The sequence below is a fragment of the Oreochromis aureus genome, linkage group 2 (assembly GCF_013358895.1).
Source record: "Oreochromis aureus strain Israel breed Guangdong linkage group 2, ZZ_aureus, whole genome shotgun sequence".
Taxonomy (NCBI): Eukaryota; Metazoa; Chordata; class Actinopteri; order Cichliformes; family Cichlidae; genus Oreochromis; species Oreochromis aureus.
Genome location: NC_052943.1, coordinates 27,592,243 through 27,615,028, shown reverse-complemented (window position 1 = coordinate 27,615,028; position 22,786 = coordinate 27,592,243). Strand labels below are relative to the sequence as shown.

Genomic DNA, 22,786 nt, shown 5'->3' with positions numbered 1-22,786 from the left:
AAGAGCAGTTCATCTGGGCCAGTTTTTAATAGCCTGCAAGACACAAGTGACCTGCATTAGCTAACAATCGACCCCCCCTTCATAAAAAAAAATATCAATGTTCCACACTGACATTTGCAAATTATTCTGAAAACTAAAAGGCAACACAAGGCAACATTAAAACTGCTACCATACAACCTGGCCCACAAACGAGCCAACACCCACGCCCTCACTAAAGCCAGTTTTCCTACCACCACAAATTAAGTGGAATGTCAAAGTGAATGTTGGCAGGTATGGTAATCCATGGGAAACCAGCTTTGAGTACAGGAGGTTTCTAATAGCATAGCTGGTATACAGAAGAGATCAAGTCATGTCAGCCCCAGCATAGTAAGTCTATACTTGCAAATGGGTTCAACAGGAAAAAACGAAAACAATAACCTAGGAACAGCAAGTGAAAATCTCCTGTGCCTAAATGAGCACCAGATCTCATCAAAAGTGCCCAACACCAAATAATGTGCAGCTATAAACCCACACACACTGCTTTGCCAAAATGCCAGTATGAGCATCAGTAACATACCAAACGGTTCCTCAAAACAACAATGCCTACATCAACCAAAATTTCCAAGACCCCAACAAAGAGGGAACCTAGCTACAAAGCTCACAGCAAGTCACAGCAGTTAATGGTCTACAGAGCTACCAGACCCAACTACCAAGCTAAATTTTCATAACACTATTTAAGTTAAACTTTGCAACTCCTGCTTTTCATACATTCAACAGTTACACTCTGCCACACCACAAGACTCGCCCAGCCATGTGTCCAGTCAGGCCACAAACCCACAAGACTAATATACCGGTGAAACACCAGCCACGGAGTTTATGCTTCCCAGCCCTAGTTATTTAGTACAAGATGATTTTAACCCTAGTCTTCAGACACATACCTGTGGTGGGTACTTGTATACCAATTCCACCAGCACCAAAATAACACCAACCAGAAAATAGCAACTTTCTGGAAATTGGGGAAATGCTCCCAAGACATTGTCTTCAACCATGTTTTCTGTCACGCAAAGAGGGAAAGCATGGTCGATCTCCTATGGAGATCAACCACTTAAGCCTACAAAAAGGGATGCATGGCTCAGAGACTCACCAAAACACACACGAAACCATAAATTCATGGGTTTAACACCCAAGCACAATAATAGTGCTGCCACAGAGTAACCAATCCAAAATAATTCTATCCTATATAAAAATCCCTAAGATATTAGTCAAAACACCAAATACCATTAGTACTTTAGGCTGTGTCAACACTCAGCTCAACTCACATTTAGCAAACCCCAAGCTAAGTTACTAAATTAAAAATGTTTAATCTTACCAATATGTCTAAAGAGCCCAGACAAGCCCCCATTTGTCACAAACTGTCTCAAAGTAAGTGACAAGAAAGGAGTTCAAACAAGACGTTTACTTAAATATCTTTTTAAACAGAACCTAACCAAGACACACCGGTAACTAACAGGTTAACTTCAGGTGGGGTGGAAGAAAGAGACTGAATAGTTCACACAGGTGACCTGCATTAGTTGACTAACCTCCCATGCCAGCCAAACAGCAGGCCGTGGCTTCAATGAGTGTGGGAGCATTGTAACAGTAATTATATATAATATGCCTTATGTTGATATCACTTTTATTTTTTAACAATAACACTTTGTTTACACTTCAAGTTTTAGACTCTTTGACAGTTTTACATTCATGCTGCTAGTCTTTTGTTTCTTCAGCTTTACAGTTTTGACATGTATATAGTTTAGTAGGAAGTAGACTGTACAAGAATAAAGCAATTACTTGGAGAACGTACTCCTATGTCCCTTCGGGGTGAAGCAAGAACATGAGTCTTCCTCCCCGGCCTGCTGTCACCGGGAGGAATGCAATTAAAAATTACAGGAGTAAGAAGTCATAAGAAGTGGTTATGAGCTAAAAATCAAGAATGAGGGATACTGTTTGTCCATGATTTGGACAGGGGGAACAGACTGTGGCAAGGTCAGCCTGATGGAATCTGTTAACCTCCAAATAGGGGAAAGCTGTGAGCTGACACTGTGCAAGACTGGGGCAGAAAGACTTAAAAAGGCAAAGATCAAGAGCAGTAACTAATCATGATCTTAAACATGTGTAAATAATTCTGGCAGTGTGGAATGAAATAAGAACCCTGATGTCAGTAAACAGCGTCTGCGTTTACAGATGAGAACATGAATATGTTGAGTCTAGTGTGGATGCTTGAAGGTGTAAATGTGAAACACAAACATGGAATTAAGCCCAAAATGAGTCCTCCCCTCTCTTGTAACCCACAAACTGAACTGTAATGTAACGACACTCACCTGTTCACTAAAGTAAAACGTCACTACTTCCAGGTGTGGCTGGCTGAAATGGAGGTGGAGTCCAGTACGCGCTCCCAACGCAGGGGAAAGAAATTCTGTCGAGAACAACTACCTGAGCACAGGTAACAGGGAGAGGGAGTAAACCTGTTGGGCAGGACTGAAACACCTGATAGGACTGTAGTTTCCTGACAGTTCCCTCGGGCTCTTTTCTAATAATAACCAGTTTTCGTTATCTGCAAGAGACGGCTCACTAGAAGCGATGGAATCCGACAGGTTCAGGTTTATTTGTACCTTTAACTCTGCAGTAGATGAATCATCTGTCCTTACAGCACATTTTCAGAGGAGACTGTTACAAGCCCAGGAGTTGATGTACTTTATTAGTTTCCTGTTCTGGTCAAATTGGACTTCATTGCTTATTTAGGGTACAGCAGAGCTGCAGAGAGCAAGTCAGGAGGATGTTACCTGTCAATGACCCAGCAGCAGCCCGTATTCAGTTTTAATGTTGTTATAAAGGAATGTAAACCAGCAATTTATTGGACTGTAAACTCTGTTTCATTGATTTACCTTTTGGTGAGAGGAAGAAAGTTATAAACCCTTCTAAAGTAGCTTCTGCTTTGCCCCATTAGCAGTTACCAGAATCAGAATCATTAGCATAGCAGTTAACAGGATTAATATCACTGTAAACATGGCTTGAATAGGATGGCTGCCACTACACTGAAGCGACAAATCTGTCCACCACTCTGGGGTTTGTGTACCTGCTGATTCTGCAGATTAAAGGGAGGGTTTGCATGAATTAGAACACTTTAATGTAAAAGCAGTCTGCTTTGGTCCAGGTGTGTCTGTGTGATTGCTTTCTGCCTGTAATACTTTAAAAGCTTAAAGTAAAATCCACCGGCTTTATACAGTTAAGAGTCTGAAACACGGTGTGCACGCTGCTCCTCTCTTCTGCCTCAGATTTGATAACTAAAGGGTCCACCCCAAAACTGGTGTCTTGACAACAAAGTCATCCAGTTAATTAAATTGCTTCCAACATGCTACTACAGGTAACGCTGTAGTATGCACCCAGTCAAACTAAGGCATGCAAAAGTGAAATTGATTGAATGTGTTTGCAGCAGCATAACCCGTTAGTACTAATTGCAAGGCGCAGCATGCGTGACATGACTGGGGGCTGAAGTCTAACTCTAGAAAACTTTGTATACAAAGTATTGTATTGTCAGCAACCTTGAATAAGAGGCGAAACAGCTTCATGAACTAGAAAGAACTTCATTTCATTTCCATGATGGAGGACGGAGAACCTCCACAGAAAACTCAGGTCGTCTCATTCAATGAATGTGTTGAATCAGGTCTAGAGAATTCACACAGACAGAAACACACAGGCAGCAGCTTTCTAAAGAACTATATTTACATAATACTCTTGTTTTACAGAGAACCATATCAAAAGTATAAAATACTTACAAAAAATCCGCTGCAATATATAAAAATAACATCTATCTTCTCCAGATCATTAGGAAAGGCATACATACAAAAAATATATTTATAGACATTTACACAGAGCCCGTTTACAACATTTAACCCAGAAAACCCCGGGAGGCCGAGCGAGGCTGGAAGTCGAAGGCGGGCCCAGGGATCGGCAGCGATTTGAATGGAAACACGAAACCGTCCCCGAGCGACCGATCGGCGACAAAAACAGGAACAAAACAGCGCTGCCGCGAGAACACGCAAACGTGGACAACAGTACAGTAGATAGGACGACCGGGTCACCACTCCACTTTCAACGGAGCAACCCGGCCAGAGTTCCACCTTGCAGAGAACCCTCAGAACGATTCAGTCTGATTAACACCGGCGGTGACAACTGTGTGGACACAACGGAAGATTCATCGAACGCAGATGACGCAGCTTGAAGTCTCTGAATGATGGAACGCCAACGCTGCGTTCCCAGCACGGAGAAAAACATTCCCATTTCTCCTGACCAAGCCCAACGATTGCAGGGATGTTTAGTTCACATTAAATTTCTATTTTAAAACAAAGTGTCAAACTGTCACATGGAAATGTTTCAATTTTATTTTTATACACATTATATCTTTGTATCTTAAATCACATCCAGGTGAGAACGGTGGGATCTAAATCCCAAGTGAGGCCAAAATTTTTTGTACATATGAAGCAGGTGTAAGACGTGGGTGAAAACTATTTTTACTTTACTTCTGCCTTAAATAGCAGGACTGAAATTCTTCAGTCAGACTCGCAGGGCATTTTACTCTGAATTTGGACTCTCAGGCTCTTCTATCAGCCTTCAGCCCACTATCTGTCAGACCAAACACAGGGGTAAATGTCCTCATTAAAGGGCACAAGTTTCCGGGTTTTCCATGTTTTTCTGCTCAGAAACGCAGCTTTAGAGGAGGCGATGGATGATTTCTCTGCAGGTTCTCGTCAGGCTGAATCACAGAATAACATTATGAGTGATTTAAAGGCATCGCGGTTCAGTGCGCCTGTTTGTTTGGACTCTGCGCATTCACCTGGAGGTTCATGTACTGGACTCCGTGACAGACACTTTCCGAGTCCTGCTGCTCGTTTCCCGGCGGCTCGTTACGTTTTTAAAGGACCATTTCTCTGTTTTTTTTTCTTCATTTTCTTGAATCAAATGTAATTGTGGAGGATTTATGAAATCTGCTGGAATATCTGTGAGCCTCCAACAACCAGCTGGCCTCAAATTTAACACATGAAATTCCATAGGGGGAAAAAAAGGCTCGATATTCCAGCAGCTCATTTACCTGAACAAAGAAAGCGCTATTGTTAATTTATTTAAATGTTTATGGAGAAAATCATTTCCCTACAGTATGAAAATCACCCGGCTCGAGCTGTAAAACCAGAAACAAACACATGTTGATTCAGTCCTAAAAATAAAAAAACAAAACAGACATCCAGTGACAAGAAAGGAGTCCCCCCCCACACACACACACACACACACACACAAAAAAAAAACCCAGAGGGATGGTCCTTTAATGTGACTTAATGCTAACGTGGCGGTCGAAGGCAAGGACTGCGGGTTCAGTAGTAATGTTACTGCTGTTTTTGTGCGTGCACACCATTTGTTTGTGTTTACCGTTGACTCGTGTGCAGGTGTTTAGATTTACACTCCTGGTGGAAGAGAACAGAAAGTCTCAGAAACCAGTTTAATCAGTTCAGGCTACTTCACAACAATCAAGAAACCTTCAGGCGAAGGATCACAAACACTTTCAGTCTTTATACGGGGAAAAATTAAACCGAGCTTCAACGCTCTGATTTCATTTTCTTTAAAAACAGCTGATCCAGTATCAGCTGGTGGATTTTTCAGGCTTTGACCCGAATCTCATCTGGCTGCTCTCGGAGCGCCAGTTAGTTCTCGTCCCATTCATCAGCAGATAAACTCTGATGTTTATCACGTAATGTCCTCCAAATGTGCAACAAAAGGTCGAACACCACACAGCAGCCAATGTTTGGCCCACACCTGACTCTCATTTCATTCCATGTAAAGTGTTCAGCCCGAGGCTTTACTTTAGTGAAATGTTTCTGAGTGGCATCAGAAAGTTTAGTTGAATTTAGAAAGTTTGAGGACAGAAGCTGATTAGTGCCGTCCTGTAGGGACGACAGCAGCTTAAAAAAAGGTGGCGATTGTTTAAGAGCCAATTCTTATTATTCATGTAAAAGTCCACTTTTTTTATTCTCCATAAAAACCCCTAATCTGCATTTTAAAACTGGTTTTATTTGTATCAGTGCATCCAAGTCCAGAATGGAAGCTGATGCCAGGACTGCAACAAAAAAAATTTTAAATGTTTTTTTTGAGGACTTTTCTACCAGGAGTGTTTTTACACACTGAGCGCTTCATCATTAATCTGGTTTCTGAACGGAGCCTCCGAGGACCGCATGGAGATGTTTAACGAATTTCCCCTCAAAACGACAATACGATCAGTTTCATGGTGGACTATCCCATCGCTCTTATTTTGAAAGGTCAGTCACTGCACCAGCCGTTCCTGTCGTGTTTCCCACAGACTCGCTCAGCTGCTTTCCAGAGACTCCATCACCTCATCTCAAATGGATGCCTGCGGATCGCCGCTGATGTGGGCAGATGTTCTGAAGCTGCGGTGAGCTGGGAGGTCATGCCACCTTGAACCTGAAGCAGGTTTAGCGAGCTCACCGCGGCTCCAGAGCAAGAGGACAGCCAGCCGCAGTCCGAACAGCGGGATGAGGAACTTCCTGGACAGGCAGCTGGTTATCTCACTCTATTTTTTAAATATTTATTGATCTAATGAAGAAAGTGTGGTGTTGCCACCTGTGAATTCAGTCTGATCTGTGGGAAACCCCGGAGGAGCTCAGCTGCACGGATCAGCTGACTCAGCTGAATTGCAGCGGCTCAGAGCAGGAATGTGGCTGCTTACAGGAGCTCCGAACACTTTGTGTTTCTTCATCGTGCTGCAACGATTCAACGGCCAGTTTGTGCGTATGCAGTGCTGACAGGTTTCTCTCTGACAGCGTGAGAACGTGACGCGGTCGCCAGCCTTCTGCGACTAACGCTAACACGTGGCGGCAGCAGGAAGTGGTTGGCAGCTCACTCTGTAGGCTTCGTGCGTGTGCATGCGTGCGTGAGACTAGTGGTGGTTGGCGAGCAGTTCGTCCAGGTCGGCCATCCACTCCTGCGTGTTCTGTCCTTTCAGCAACGAGTCCACCAGGTCACTCTCCGCGGGGAAACTCCCTGACGCCACGTTGTATCCGAATGACACCTGATGCTGCTGCTGACTCACTGTTTGGCTCACCTGGTATCCTTGGTTACACTGTAGTCCCTGGCGACCGTTGCCTTGTGGCTGTCCGAACGCTGCCAGGTTGGGGAGTACGGCCTGGTTCTGGGGGCCCTGCTGCTGATTGGTCATTGGCTGGCCCTGTCTTTGGGGGTTGGGCAGCGCCCTCTGCTGGGGCGCTGCCATGTTTGTCTGCATCATTTGTTGTCCGGGATTCAGACCACCCATCGGACGTCCACCGGGGTTGCCGCCAAAGGGGGCAGAGCCAGATGGCATCTTGGGAATGCAAGGCTGCTGCTGCGGCGGCATGTGGAAGGCATTGGGGGGGCCGCTGAAGGACAGGCCTGCATTACTGGAAGGCGGCTGGTTGACGAGCTGCTGCTGCCAGGCGGTGCTCTGACCGCCCGGCATGCCGCCCCCCATGTTGCCCTGCATGGAGGCCGGGAGACGGGCAGCTCCGGCCACATGAGGCTGCTTTAACATAGCTGCATTGGGCGGCGTCTTCAGATGCTGCTGCTGAGGCAGGGGGTTGTGCCGGTAGGGAGCGCTCATGGTGGTGTTCAGAGACGTCTGGCGCTGCAGACTGGGTTGCTGGGCCAGGTGGTTGGGGTGCATGCTCATGGTGTTGTAGAGGACGTCCACGCCGGCTCCAGCCCCTCCACCCCCACAGGATGGCTGACTAATGTCAGCCTGACTCACTGTCGGAGGCGGGGCTACGCCACCTGCTGGACCACCGCCCTGACCCATGTTCATGCTCATCATGCCCTGGTTCTGAGGGAACATGCGGGACCCGGGGGCAGGGCCTCCCATGGAGCTGACACTGCCCATTGGCTGAGAGGAAGCTAAACAAAACCAGAAGAACAGAAGAAAACAACAATCAGGAAAACGTGCATCAAAATCTTTTTTCAGAGTGGACCACATAAGTGGGTCGGCCCAGTGAAGCTCATTAGTCAAACATTTAATCCCTGAGATCTTGTAATAGAAAACAAAAGAATTTTGTTTGTCCCCGTAACTCTAACCCTGCTGGAGCTGAACCGCTGATCTGTTCAGCTACTTTCATTTCCCATTCAAATGAGCGGCGAGCGGCATTTACACAGTCAGGCTGAACCCACAGAAACCAAACTCACTCTGGTTTCACTCGTCCAGGTATAAAACACAGCCGCTCTGAAACACATTTTTAAAGATATTCAACATAAATCTGTTGTCTCATGTTAAATATCAATGAAGGAGAAACCTGTAAGAACGCAAGCTGGGTTTTCATTTCCGTGAGTTAACTCGTCACTTTGGAGACCAGACGGTCACGAAATCCTGAACTTTAATAAAAACTCTGCTGGTTTTACAAGGTCCTGATTCTGGCTTCTCTGTTGGCTCCCTGAACGTTTTAGATGTCATTTTAATATTGAATCTTTTGTGTGCTACGACTTTCTGCAGTAACACATCATACCGTTTTAAATGGGATTTATCCTAAGGCCGGAAAACCCGACGAACCTCTGAGCCGTGCTTCTCCATAAACTTGATTGTATTGGAAGCTTCAGCTTCAGCCACCCGAGCCCGTGCTGCAATCTATCTTACGGTCTTTACCCGGTTACAGTTTATGTTTGATGCCCAATTTGTTTGTTCTGTGTTTTGGGTTTTTTTACTGGAATTTTCCCATTGGTCGATGATCAACTCTGCATTTTGAGCCTTAAATTATTCTTGAAAAATACATGTTTTCAAAACATTTCATGGTCCGATCTTTCGAAGCACATGCACAACTTATGCCCAAGTGTTGGCACTTTGAGCCTCCTTCCTCCCGCTGATGAGGAAGGAGGCTCAAAGTGAGGAGAGGACTGAGGAGGTCCTCTCCTCAGAGATAGGAGAAGTCGCTGCCGCTCACTCATTCCTGCAGTTTACAATCCCATACCAAGACGTTGCAGAACACACACTCAAATTACTCCTACTTCCTGTTATGATTACTTAAGTGCCTTTTTTGGTAGTTAATAATTGTGTTAAATTCTGCATTGCAAGGTGTCGTGTAACGTGGTCTTCTGTTTTGATTCTGCTTCTTCTTATATTTTGTGGCCTTTGATTTTGTGATTCTGAACTGAATCACAAAGCATACAATATGAAATAAATAAAGCAAAGTAATAAAAAAAAAAAGTCCCAGTAAAGGCTGTGATCCTGCTCAGGAGCGTTTCATCTTTTTCCACCTTTTTCTTTCAAAAAATAACCACTTTTTTGTCTTCTGTGTATTCTCCCTGAACAACCACAAGGGGCAGCAATGAGCTCATTCCACATGTGAAGAAGCAGTGGGCAGTTTTTCCAGAGTTTTTCCAGAGTAACAGCTCTGTGACCGTTTTTGCTCAGAGGTGTTCATGCCTGAGAGACCTGAGAAACGTGTGAACACTTCCTGTAGGTGTACCTGTAAACTGGTTGGCTGGCTGCTGTGGGTAAGGGTTCTGATTGGCCGTTGTTCCCGACTGGTCCTGGTACTGTGGAGGAGGTCGGGTCAGGTGTCGCTGCCGCTGCTTCTCCTGCACAGACACATGCAGGGGGTTACTGTGTGGGCCTCAGACGTGCACACTGACCTGTAAATGAGCATAAACTGGTGCATGTGTAAATAAACAGGTTGTGTACTGAGATTCGAGATGCTTGTACGTGAATGTGTAGTGGTATTTATAAATGCGTACACAGTAATCACAGCAGTGTTACTGCAGCAGCAGCTGAAACTTAGGACAGACGCGAGGTGTAATTCATCATCATGTGGCCACTGAAGGTGAGCAGTGCAATGACAATAACAGAATAAACTGACCCTCTCGGCGTTCAAGCAGGTTGGAAATGTTGGAACCACCTGCAGGTGAGTCGTACCTGTTCGGCTATAATAATCTGCTGCTGCCTCTGAATGTACTGCTGCTGTTTCTGCTGCTCCAGGATCTGCTGCTGATGATGTTGTTGCTGTTGTTTCCTCGCTGCTGCCTCTGTACTGGTCATGTACACGCTGCCGTGGTTACCCGGCATGGCATTGTTTCCAGGCTTGGACGTCATGGCGTTTGTGGGCCCCGGGCCGTGTGGAGGAGCGGGGTAGCCGTTCTGGTCCTGCAGATGAAGTTTTGTGTTTTGTTACTGAAGAAGAAGAGACACTTTTTTTCTCTGCTCTAAAAAAGCTTCATGTGACTTTGGTAACAGCGTCAGGCAGTTCTTCATGACTCCAGTGCAGAGCTGCTGTCGGGCAAAAAGTTTAACCAGAACATCTCATACGTTACCTGCTGCAACGTTCTCGTTTAGTAACTTTAACCACTTGTTGAGCGATCCTTCCATTCAGAAACTTACCGGTCTTGTCTGTATGAAAACTGACAACTGTTTTTCTTTGTAAAGCTCATGATTTCAGATCTTTAAAGTCATGAAGTTATATGGATTTTTTTTATTTGATTAATATTGTGTGTTCATTCGTCTGATTCTATGCTGGGATCATTTAGGTGTGTCCTAAAGTCCTCTTGACAACAATCTTTATATCTGAAATTATGGAGCTTGTCTTGAAAGCCTCTGATAACCAGCCACCATTTTCACAGCCTAGTAATGCTGTTCCTTCCTGACCAGCTCTCCTTGAACAACACATTTTACTTTCAAGAATGAAATAAAAGTTAAATAAATTAAAATAAACTTCATCTTGGTTAAAACAACATTTACAGATTAAGTTGGACAGCTTTCAAATGTGATGATCAAGGGGCAGTGGTTCTGAAATCCTCACTAACTATAAATGTAAAATTAGTTTTTGACAACTACTAATTGTTCATTTTTCACTGCACAGAATTCACCTGAAGGATTGCTAGTGCCCCCTTGAGGCTGAGGAGGGAACTACAGGCTCATGATGGATCTACTGCTGAGAATGCACGGTGCACCCTGAGGGGGGAGCTACAGGAAAGGTTATTCCATTCAGGAAGACGTATCCTTCAAATTAGCTGGGAATGTTTATCTTTGAACAAAACGCAGACAGACAGCAGCGCAGGAACAGTGTGTCCTGTCTGCTGAGAGGAAAAGTACAGGCAGGAGCGGCTAAATTTAAATACACAGACAGGGAGAGAGGGGGGAGGGTGGGGGTATAAAGTATGAAAGGCTGCTTTGTCATGGCCTCCCTCCCTCCCCCCCCGTGGGAGGGTTAGCAACCAGCTGCTTGACCCAAACAAACACTGAGCAGCTGAACAAAAGGCTGCTGCCCGACTTCACCTGCACCGCTCTGTCTTCACCTGGTGGGCTAACCGACGCTCAACCTGTCCATCTGAGGTGCCCCCTGATTCCTCGCTGGAAACTTTATTTAACTGTGTCGGAGGAATTATTTTGATTAAGTTTAAAACTGTCACTTGTTGCTCTATAAGCCTGAACGTGATTATCGGTGCTGCTCAGCTGCAGCTCTGTAATCAAGGACGGTCACAGTTGTAATCAGATAATCAAAAACACTAATTATTACAGTAATATTAAAAAATGTCCCACGATTTAAGTTTTTCTGTCAGTGTCGGCTCGAAATCAAGTTCGGATCACGTGTGATGGCTGTGTCTCGTGGGTGCTTCTCACCTGTAGGTGTGGCATCTGAGGCCGGTAGGGCTTCTCTTTGCGGCACTGCTGCTGTATCAGTGAAAGCAGGGCCACCTTCTGGTTCGGGTTAGTGGGTCGCGGCGGTCCGGGCCCCGCCTCATAGTGTGACAGAGGTTTGGTGTTGTTGTAGTTCAGCATGACGGCCGGGGCCTGAGTACCTGCTGCTGGAGTGTGGCTGAGAGGCGGCCCTGAAGTCGGGTGCCCCAGCATGTTGGGGTGTCCGGCAGAGCCCGGCATGAAGCTGCCAGCACCCGCCTTTGGAGAGGCCTTGTTGGGCTGACTGGATATCACCATCTGCTTCTGGGCAGTGGGATTGAAATCCTGTGAGTAAAGGGAGTTGCTTGTGGATTTGTCCATACCAAACGCACTCGCTTGTGAGCTTTGAGAGGTATTGGGCATCTGGGACCATGGAGAGGTGCCATGGTGGTTGGGGAACTTGGCTCCTGGCTGCTGCTGCTGCTGCTGCATATGTCTGTGGAGGTGCTGGACTCTCTGCTGCCGAACAGCCAGTTCCTGGAGCTGCTGGGCAGGGGACAAGTCTTTGGGCCCCTGAGGGAGGAGGTGGTTGGGTGGAGGCTGGATTTGCCTGGAAGGAGCAGGCTGGGAGGTGGGAAGAGCTGGGGAAGAGGCAGAGGAGGAGGCGACAGGGGAGCTAGTGGGGTGAGGAGGAGCAGCCCCAGAAGGCGTGGATCTGACTTGGGGGGAGCCGGTGCGAGAATCCTGCTCGAAGACGGCAGAGGGTGGGGAAAACTCCGCCTTCACGCTCACCAAATCTGAAGGAAGTAAACTCTGGGAAGACTGTACCCCCCTGCCTGCTCCTCCCCCGACAGCACCACCACCACCCTGAGTGGCTGCCAGTTCCAGAGGGTCTTTGCGGTCCTCAAAGCCATCGTTGAGGATCTCCTGGATGTCTTCGTAGTCCACAGGGAAGTTCAGCTCCTCCATCAGCTCCGTCCACTCCTGTTCGTTCAGTTCAGGGAACAGGCTGTTGTTGCCAACCGGGGGCGGCATGATGGGGAGGATGTCGTCTGGCTCCTGCTTCATCTCTTTCGGATGGAAGTCTGAACCCGGCTCTCTGCCACCGTCCGCCGACTCGCACATGGGCCCGTTAGAGTTGCTGATATCTGGCTTGGAGTCGAGCGGGGAACCGGCGGTGGCGCTGTTGTCCTGGCAGCTTTTCTGGCTCGACGGGAAGCTTTCATAACTGTTGACCTGTCCTCGCAGGTCAGGAGGACTGATGCTCTCCAGCTTCCTCTTCAGAGTCTCCTGCAGTTGGAGCGACAAAAAGAAGCATCAAGAGTTACTCGAAGCAAAACCCCAGATGGTTCAAACCTCAAAGCGAACCTCTGAGTTAAAAAAAAACAAACAAACAAACAAACAAACAAACAAACAAACAAACACATAATTTACAAAACAAGGACTATTTACATCTGTAAAAAATGCATTACTACATTTTATCTGACCCAGACCCGCATGTTACACTGGGTCTGAATTCTGACCGGCTGAGAAAGAAATAAAAAAAAAAAAGCGCCACTTTGTTTGGGAAAATAAAATCTAAATGAACGGAAGGCTTTAAATAAAATATTCCATCACAAGGCTGAAAGAGGAGGGCAGGGGTGATTTGGGAATGACCAAGTTACCAAAAACTTTGTTGCACAAAAACAGGATATAACATAAATGATTGTGAATTATACACTCATACTTTGTGGTGCATTAGAAACTGTTCAACTGCTTCTGTTTTTGTGTAATTTGAATTCTTTTTCACTTTGGTATCATCACCATCAGTAGGCACACACACAGCTGAGCTGCAGGGGGTGCGCAGCAGAGAGACGGGTGCTGCTAAAATCACCTGCAGGCCGGCTTACATAAGGGCATAAAGGGCAGTCGGCAGGTCTGACGGCTGCGCTCTGTTGGCAGCTCAACCCGCCCGATCGCAGCACGTCAGCTGATCCTCACACTGCGTGATCGCCAAACACTCTGAACACCTGCGGTACCCGTGATGACGAGCAGGCAGGTGGACACAAGCTCCAAAGTGTCTCCTGCTCTGGAAAGTCAAACAACAGTAATGTGACACCGCTCCTCAAACCGGCTCTCAGCATCCCTAACCACATGCGGGCTGTGCATGATAACGTGGACTTTTCCTTTAAGCCTTTTTTGTTGTGTTTATGTGACATTACAGAACATTAACAAATAAAACTTTTACTACCAAAAGCAGGCAAAAAAACCTCATCTATTAGCACATTTGGGCCAACTTTGAAAGCAAAAGTGGCCCTTGTGTGTGAGCAGATTTATTAAACCAAAATTACTCTGATAAAAGAAAAAGCACCCTCTGAAGTCTGTCGTCATTACTGATTTCCAGGTCTAAAGTCTTCTTCAGTTTCCAAAGATCATCCAGAGCAACCATGAAAATGAGGATCTCCAATGTTTAACCATTTTCAGGCCATATACATATATATATTATAATTGTCAGAGACAATGATGTGCAGGGCTCGCAAAATCGCTAGCCCGACGTCCCGGGGCTAGCGATTTTTCCAGTCGGGCTACCAAAATCTATCTCAGCCCTGCCCGTCGGGCTATCATAGGAAGGAAAAATATATGTCAATGCTTTTGCATTCTTTTGGAAATGTAGCTGGGTAATTATGTCATTGGCATCGATGAGCTACTGTCAATATGTGACATATTGAAATCGCGTTTGAATTTGCTGTTTTTTGCTTTCACTTTGCGATCGCGCGAACTGTGTATAGAGAGCGGCAGCACTGATTGGTGAGTGACGATTAGTTGCGCACCAATTCCTCTGACATTGTCTTATCATTCATTAGCTTACTATTCAAACGTGACAAGTGAAATCTCCCGCAGCAAACTTAAACATGTGAGAGGTTGATTGCGCAGAGAATCGCTGACCGTTATGTAAGTACCTGTGTAAAAGCAGCAGGATATATATTTTAGTTCTGCTGAGCCAAATAAGACAGGTCAGGGTGAAGAAGTGACAGCCAAAGAAAAGCCGACCACAAAACGGAAAAGTTATGACAAATCAGACTATGAGGCAAAAAGAAAGTGCAGCTTTATGGTTTCATGGACAAAAGAATTTCTGTGGCTGGAATATGACAAGCTAAATAACCAGGGGTGCACATAAGTGGTCCGCAGGTGCGCATTCGCTGTCAAAATAAAAAAGCAGCACAAAGATAAGAAGTTGCAACGCGCTTTTGCGTACATAAGATTTTCTGGAGGAGGACAGACATTTGTTTAGAACTCTTAAAGATGTCGAAGAAGCTCCTTTAAGCAATTACTTTGGTGTTCCTCCACCTCCAAATAAATGTCAGAAGGAGTCCGAATCGCAAAAGAAGCTCATATTCTCGGAAAAGTGGTTGCAGGAGGTGAGCTGGCTTCAAACAAATGATGAACACACAGAAATGTGGTGCAGAATATGCCGTGAAAATCCCACTCTAGCGGACAAAAACAGTGCCTTTTATATGTACGCAAACACGCGCTGCAACTTCTTATCTGGTGCGCGGCGTCTTTTATTTTGACAGCAAATGCGCACTCTGACCCACTTATGTGCACCCCTGTAAATAACAATGTTCTGCCAGGTGTGTTGTTGGTTTTCCCTCGATTTCTGAGTCGACAAGCACCTTTGTTACTGGGACCAGTAATTTTAAGAAAGACCCCCATTAGAACCCATGAGAAATGCAAGAAATGCATTATTGCTCAGTCTGCAATATCTTTCCCAGAACAAACACCAATTGCAAAGAACATACTAAAAATAAACCTGAAAAATCTGTACTATGTTGCAAAGAGTGAACTACCATTGGCAAAATTTAGCAGTCTTTGCAAACTTCAATAAGCAAATGGCCTCGATCTTGGTTCCACTTATCTCTTACCCGTGACTTCAGTGGAAATTTCAAATTCAGGATCTGACACAAACTGATTCATGGTCTACACAGTTTTACAAGTTCATAGAAATTTCTGTTCAATTAGAACCAAGTATTTGAGTTGATGATTGTAATTTTTATACAATGTTGTAATTTGTGTTTCACAATTTTTTGATTCATGTTTTGTTTGCGTTACAATATTATACTTTAATGTATAATATTGTAAATGAAAAAAAAAAACAGGAAAGAAAACATCAATAAAAAAAATTGCTCTCTTTTTTTATTCGGGCTACTTAAATTTATTTTTGGGCTACCAAAAACTGAAGACTCCCTGCCCAAAGGGCTACCAGGGATTTTGAAATTTTGCGAGCCCTGATGTGGCAGGGAAAAGACACTGAAATCAAACCAAACTTCAGTGAGAAGAATGGCACAGATGATCTATCCACAGCACGATTTTAGTCATTAATGTGCTGCTGTGTGATTACTCGCTGTGAAAAATACCTGACCCTCAGCTTCATGTCCACATTGATACCTTAGTTCGCCTCAGAGTCACTCTGATGTTTGGCATCAGGGAAACTGGGGGCTGTAGATACATCGCAAGGTTTTAAAAACGGAGCTTAAAGATGCGGTGCACATGAATCGTGCTGATAAAAACCCGAAAAGGTCAATGATGACCGCTGATTATTATTAAGGGCTTATTTATATTAAATAAAATAAGATACAAAACATTACAACACCTTAAAAAGAACACAGCAGTCAAACATCCTACATCACCTGTTCTTTACTTAACGTGTTCACAAAGTTCAGTGTGCACGCCGTCCGCCCAATGAGGTGACCGTCATTAACCGTCAGCTGTTATCCTGTTTATGGTCGCTTTATGGATATGACGCCCAACTTCTCTGGGTTTTTAAATCAGAATGAGTTCCAACTACTTTTGTGCTTTTTGTTACTCAGGTTTTCTCATTTCCTTTCTTACATTCTGTCATCTTGTCCTAAATTTTAAATAATTTGATTATTTTAGATGTACAGCTACTTTTTTCAAATGCGTTATAGACACAAACTTGACTTTTACAGTCAAAGGGTTAAAAAATTTTTTCAAAACGTCAAATAATCCACCTACTCCTGCAACAAGTCCTCCTCTAATTTTTTTTAGGATCAGACGGAGTCAGTTTGTGCGATTGCATCCATGCTAAGCATCTCGGCAGAGCTTCACCTAAGCGACGAGAATAAGGTGACAGACGGAGGCTGTGACTAACATCATAAATCACTTTAAAAGTCAGTAAAGGCTTCTCAGTTTTACACTTGGAGAAAGCAAAGAGTCGCTCAGAGAAAAACATCATTGTTGTTTTTCGACCGTTTCTTGCCAAATGCTCTGGGAGTCGCTGAGTGTGGGGACTTTCCATCAGTAAATCGACTGCATGTCGTCTCAGATGGATGAAAAAAATACACCCGGAGCATACACTGCACACATTAACCGTGTTCATAAACATTAAATACTGGTCGTGATTCAGTGATGCGGGTCAGAACAGGAAGTTATGTCTGTGTTTTTGTGCATCTCCACCTGTGAATATTAACACTTTGTTCACTGATGCAGGCATGTGCTTTAAAACATAGATTTATTAAAAAAAATAAAAGATCACACTGCTTTTAAAGGGGATTTTCTTCCTACAACAAGTCCTAGATCAAAACTCAGCTTCAAAGATGTAAAAGAGGCAGGGTTTAGACTGCTCTGCTCTGACTGGTCGAGCCTTTGCTTTCAGTGTTGCAGATGAGCAACTTTGGCCTTCCTTTCAAAAAACAAACAAACAAACAAACAAACAAACAAACAAAAAAAAAACCCGTCCTCGCCAAAAAATTCTGAGAATTTCCTGATTAGCCAGACTGAAGCCAAAGTGGCAGCATCCAAACATTCAGAGCAGCTCATCTCTGACTCCTCTGCTCCTCCCACGACCCTGACGCTTCGCCCGGAAGCTCTGAAAACAGTCTGAGGCCTCACGTTCACCTGTGTGGGCATGCCAACACTCTCGGTTGGTCATGGTGTTTTAGGTGTGTGGCGGTATGTGTTTGCGCATCAGATTCTGAACACAGATGAGTTTCAGTTTCCTTCAGTCACGTTCGCCCACACACTGCCTCTGTTTATAAAACTCACGCTGCCTTCACTGGTGTCCGAGTCAGACAGGCTTTACTTTCTTTTCTTTTTTTTAAAGGCGACCATTTTCAGTTAATGGTTTTTATTCTTAGACTATTCTGAGTAACTCTGCATGACCCTCAGTTCATAATAATCCTTCTTTGTCTAACACGAGCCTCTGTGAAGCTCATTAGTCTAAAATAAGATGCTTTAGCCCCTCCCCCTTCGGGAAAACTTCTTCCTTTTGGCAGGTGGGTGAGAGCGTATCCCCTCTCTGACATCATACCAATCAAAGTGTAAAACAAAACTAAACTGAAATTTAGGTACTCTGCTCTGATCAGCTGACCAAACAAAGCACCTGTCGTACCACAGGTGTAAACTTTTTTTTGTTTCTGATGCTCACAGCAGCGATTTAATAAGACATTTCACAAAACTGAATATTATCTGCTTGAGTGACTCCCAGAAAACAGAGATAAGGTGACCACGTGAACGCCTTTAAACCTGAAATACAGGTCCCACTCCACACCCATGTTGCTATGGTTACTGACCTGGAGTGAGACTAACTCCAGGTCCCTCCAGGGGGGGGCAGCCTCAAACAGCTTCTTTTAAACACAAACCTACGTCCCACCCTCTGACCTCCGTAACTAACAGTGACACTGCTGTAACTCATAAAATGTTGTCATAACTCCTGGGACGGTCATGGCTACTCTGTGCATTTTTCCTGAGAAAAAAGGATCATTTCCAAATATTTACAGGGTGATTCATCCTGGAATTTCTGGCTCAGCCTTTGCCACAAAATTCCAGACTATGGGCCCCATTTCTGTTGTCCTGCGAGTATTTTAAGGGCAGAAATCCTGACTTCACAGACTCACCGCTTTAAACAGGTTCACTGGAGGTTGGTTTGTCCACAGTCAGCTGTTCAGGAACCAGCCTGACGTGTCTGATGTCAGGCTGGCCAACATACTCTAGGTGAAACCACCCACAGCTCGCTTTCTGCTTTTAGAGCACTGACAGTGTGACAGCCCTACAGCTTCTGCTCCATCATCATCATTATTATCATTATAATTATTATCGCAGATGAATTGCTTTTTTGGCCAAAAAATGCTTGACAACTTCTTTTTAATTCAGGAGTGGTGAAAAATGTACCTTTTTTTAAATGGGTCAGCACTGTGTGATAAACACAGTTTTATTGTTTGGTTTAAATATGACAAAGAGCAACATTACGTGCAATTACTTTATGTTCTCTGACACCACATACAGGACACAGGAAGGAAGGAGGGAAGGACAACTAAATGTTTGTGTGACAGCCAATTAGAATACGATGCTCAGAACCCACAGGAAAGGATTCGAGCACAGAACACTTTCAGGTGTTGCTCCTGCTCGTTAACTGACGGACAGAAAAACCCTCAGAGGATCCGATTACACTGAAACATCAGTTGCTCTCTGACTCAGACTCTTATCAGCCAATGTGTTGTGAAAACACTCAGTTTCGCTCAAAACTTCTACACGCACACTCGGTGACATCAGGGAGAGCCAGTTGTAGCCCCGCCTCCTCCCAGCCTTTGCTGAGCGAGGCATTTCCTAACGGCGGGAGTTTCCTCTGTGATGAGTCAGCAGTGGGGGGTTTCTGCTCACACTGAGTCACCTCTCAGGGCTTTCGGGCCGCCTCACATTAATGTATGAGGAAATATGAGAACACACACCCCAAGCCTCCACCGCAGCGTCACACCTTATTGATCCTGCATGTAAGCGATCAGCTGCAGGAAACTTCTGAGTGACTAAAACCTCCTCTTCATTTCATCTAACCAGAAAACGGCTGACTGACAGGAAAACAAAAACTACACTGCTGTTTGTTCTCAGGAAGCTCATCTGATCTAAACCCTTCAAAAATCTTTCAGAAGAACAAATTTATTCCATCATCCACAGGCATTTTTAATTCAGCTCGAAATTACTGCAGAAATGCAAATGGTCAAAGGTCAGAGCTGAGAGCTGAGAGGTGTCTGGATTTTCAGAGGCGCTGAACAGAGAAGTTTGTCAAAGCGACCACAGCCAAATTTAGGGGAAACACGTCACATGACCACACAGCAAAGCCACAACACACACACAAACACGAGTGCAAGCGGCTTCACTGATCAGCAGCTTTGTCGTGGTCTCATGTTATTGATTTGGATTTATCAATGGTGGTGATTAGAACTGACTGATTAACTGGGGTATTACACCTAGTGAGTGATTTCAGACTGAGGGGGTGAGGCTTGAAACACTGGCTCATCCTCAGCGCCTTAATCAATAAACTGATCAGCTGGATATACTGTCTTTCAGCCACACCCACCCACCCATCATGAAGAAGCAGCTGTTACCCCAAAACAGTTTGTTTTACACCTGTAGGCTTCTTCCAGTTACTTCCTTCCACAAAAAAGTCCTTGTTTTATGTACTGCTGATTGGCAGATTTCATGATGTAACAAAAAACAAGGTTTCTAAAAGAAAAAATACACTGAATCATTTATTCATTAAATGTTGGAAACAAGTTTTTTTTTTTTTTTAAATCTTACTAAAAACAGTTGGACTTAACTGCGTTTTTGGTCTTAAACACCAAGTAAAATAAAATAAAGCTTTAATTGCAGCTCTCATCTATGAATTTCTGCAGTTTAAAAAAAAGAAAGAAAAAATTTTCTTCTACACACCTTAACATCAGCCATGTTGGCACACATTGCACACAGACACGACAATAGATCAGTAAAAGAATAGCACATAGCACAAGAAAAGAATAGTTTTAAATTGCATTGGTGATGGAAGTGTGCACATGTTCCCGCATTCATTGGGGGGGGGTTCTGAGCAGGATGAACAGGGAGTGATGCAGTCCCTGGCTAACTATGCTTATAAAAACAGGTGGAATGACACTGGTGGATGAATAAAGACTCTTCAGTATCAGTGCTGTTGTCTCTTGTTTGGACCCTCCAGCTTCTTATGTTGACCTTTATGAAATCTGTGGGTGTGCTCACTCACCACGGTGCTGCTCCTGCTCTGCTCCCCCGTCGTCACCCCGCTCTCCCCGTGCTCCCCGCCGGTTCCTCCTCCGCCTCCCGGCGCTCTCTGCCCGGCCTGGTCGCTGCTGGGCTGGTGCTGCCGGTGCTTGTTGGACCGCTTGGCTTTGGACTGCAGGCAGCGCTGGTGCAGGGCGTAGGTCTGTTGCCGGTCCATCTCCTGCCGCTCCATCATCGCGGCCAAGTAGCGCTCCTCGCAGTTGTTGTGATGCTGCCGGAACTGCTCGATCCTCCGGCGGAGCCGCTCCATCACCTCGCTGCGTCGCGGTGTAACAAAATCCGCCATCATCAATAAAGCCTTGCAGTAAACTCCCGGCTCAGGTTTCGTCCATATATTGCTGAATCTGGCGTCTACACCCCCCCTCACCCTTTACAAAGACTCCGGTGCTGGCTCCATGGAGGCGGCCTTTGTGCTGCTAACGGCCTTCAGTCACACTCACTGCCGGAGAGGAGAGGTCAGGTTTTTGGGGGCAGCGCCATCCAGCCTCCTCATCTACCTGATCTTGTGTACAACAGCTCGTTTAATTAGCTGTGTAAAGCTACCGGAGTCCTGCTAGAGCCTATCTGGTGCTCCCTTTACTCCCTGAGCTGCCCCTGCCCTTTGCTCCTGATCATTTATACCCCAGTCTGAGAGACAGGCTGCTGCCTTCAAACTCACTCCCGCTGGGCTAACTTCGGCTAGCACATTCCTCCACTCTAAATCAAAGCCGGAGCCTAAAAACCTCCCCCCCACTCCACCCCCACCCCCAGAAAATGAGTTAAGCGGAACCTGGTCTGGAGCTAGCCTCCGTCTCCTCGTCCACCTGCCCGTTACCGGCGGTGCTCCGCTTCTGACAGCCTCCTAACGGCTCCACAACTCCCCTCAAACTTTATTCTCCTCGGATGATGGGGGTTAGCTCGGGTAGCATGGGATTAGCTGGCTGGCTAACAACTTGTCAGCTAATGGAAATAAAACTTCACGCGCTTGAAAACAAACTGCCAGACTTTCAGGACACCTGAAGCACAGTTAGAGTTAAAGTCACTTACTGTGAGAGTGCTGCTGTCCGCTCCCCTACAGCATCTGTCCCAGCATCTGTCCTCCGAACAGCTGATCCTCCCGCTAGCCGTTAGCCGCTAGCTACTAACGCTGTTTGGGGTTCGGCTAGCTAGCAAGATAGCTAGCCTGAAACGTTTAAATGAACCATCATACTTTAAATCTATCTCCCCAGAGTTACACCCAAGGATAATCTTTCCCTCGGCTGAGCCCACGTCCGAGATGAGCTGTTTGGGAGCGAATTCCTGGGAAGCGGTGGGATAAGAGTCCCTCTGCGCCTCTTCTATTGTTTTCCAACGAACAAGTTACACCGCGGCCATCTTGAAAACTTTCTCTTTTCCCCTCCTTCATCTGCGTTACAGGAATGTCCCCACCTTTTCCGGTGACGGACAGTAGAAACAGCCAATCAGAAGATGAGACCGAGTGTCCCTCGCGTTTAAATCAATGACCGTAGAACAATACATAACAAACACACACGCGCACAGAGTGTACGATCGGTAAATCTGTTCAAGGGAGGGTTAGTGGGTTATTGTACCACAAAAAAACTAAAACAAAAAGAAACCCGAAACAAATAAACTCAAAGTTCACTTTTTTAATATTAATTGAATTTAATATGAATATAATTATTTTAATTACTGCAGCAAGTTAAACACTCATCAGCAATTTGACCGCCAAGATTATTTGGGGTCATTAGCGGCCCCTGAAGGACACTAATGGGGCCAGGATTCCTGCCTCGCCCCTCAGAAAAAATTAATTAATTAATAAATCATAGATTAGGAAAAATACAAAAATAAATACATTAATTAATACTATGCAAGAGTTACATAGAAATTAATATGGAAAAAGAAACCAACAATAGAAAAAAGCAAGGTTGGACATACAAAGATACATTAAACTATAAATTAGAAAGAATAATATAGAAAACAAAAACCTCCAAAGAAATTGAATGCATCTTTGCTTTTATTTTAAATAAATATAATAATTAATCTGTGGGCTCACTACTAGCAGGTGGTGCCACTGTGCTATGCGAGTTGGGT

At 45.0% G+C, this 22,786-nt stretch overlaps 1 protein-coding gene across 2 annotated transcripts; it reads right to left on the bottom strand.

The window, feature by feature from the left end:
* Positions 1-3,586: 3,586 nt before the first annotated feature.
* Positions 3,587-22,086, bottom strand: maml1 (mastermind-like transcriptional coactivator 1). Of its 2 annotated transcripts, none has more exons than XM_031751718.2 (6): positions 21,743-22,086; positions 20,679-21,155; positions 11,657-12,943; positions 9,956-10,183; positions 9,510-9,621; positions 3,587-7,950 (listed from the first exon to the last, which is right to left on the bottom strand). In XM_031751718.2, the coding sequence occupies exons 2-6, from the start codon at positions 21,003-21,005 to the stop codon at positions 6,962-6,964; spliced, it is 2,943 nt and encodes a 980-aa protein (XP_031607578.1). In that variant the 5' UTR covers positions 21,006-21,155; positions 21,743-22,086; the 3' UTR covers positions 3,587-6,961. The 2 variants fall into 2 exon arrangements, with proteins under 2 accessions (XP_031607578.1, XP_031607580.1); XM_031751720.2 differs by having other exon boundaries at positions 20,679-20,973.
* Between the last annotated feature and the right edge of the window lie 700 nt (positions 22,087-22,786).

Excerpts from the sequence above, each read along its gene's own strand:
- maml1 (XM_031751718.2), bottom strand. The coding sequence starts at position 21,005 with ATGATGGCGGATTTTGTTACACCGCGACGCAGCGAGGTGATGGAGCGG. Across the intron at positions 12,944-20,678 it reads AGAGCAGGAGCAGCACCGTG|GAGACTCTGAAGAGGAAGCT; the intron begins GTGAGTGAGCAC and ends CTCCAACTGCAG. Across the intron at positions 10,184-11,656 it reads CTCAGATGCCACACCTACAG|GACCAGAACGGCTACCCCGC; the intron begins GTGAGAAGCACC and ends CTTCATCTGCAG.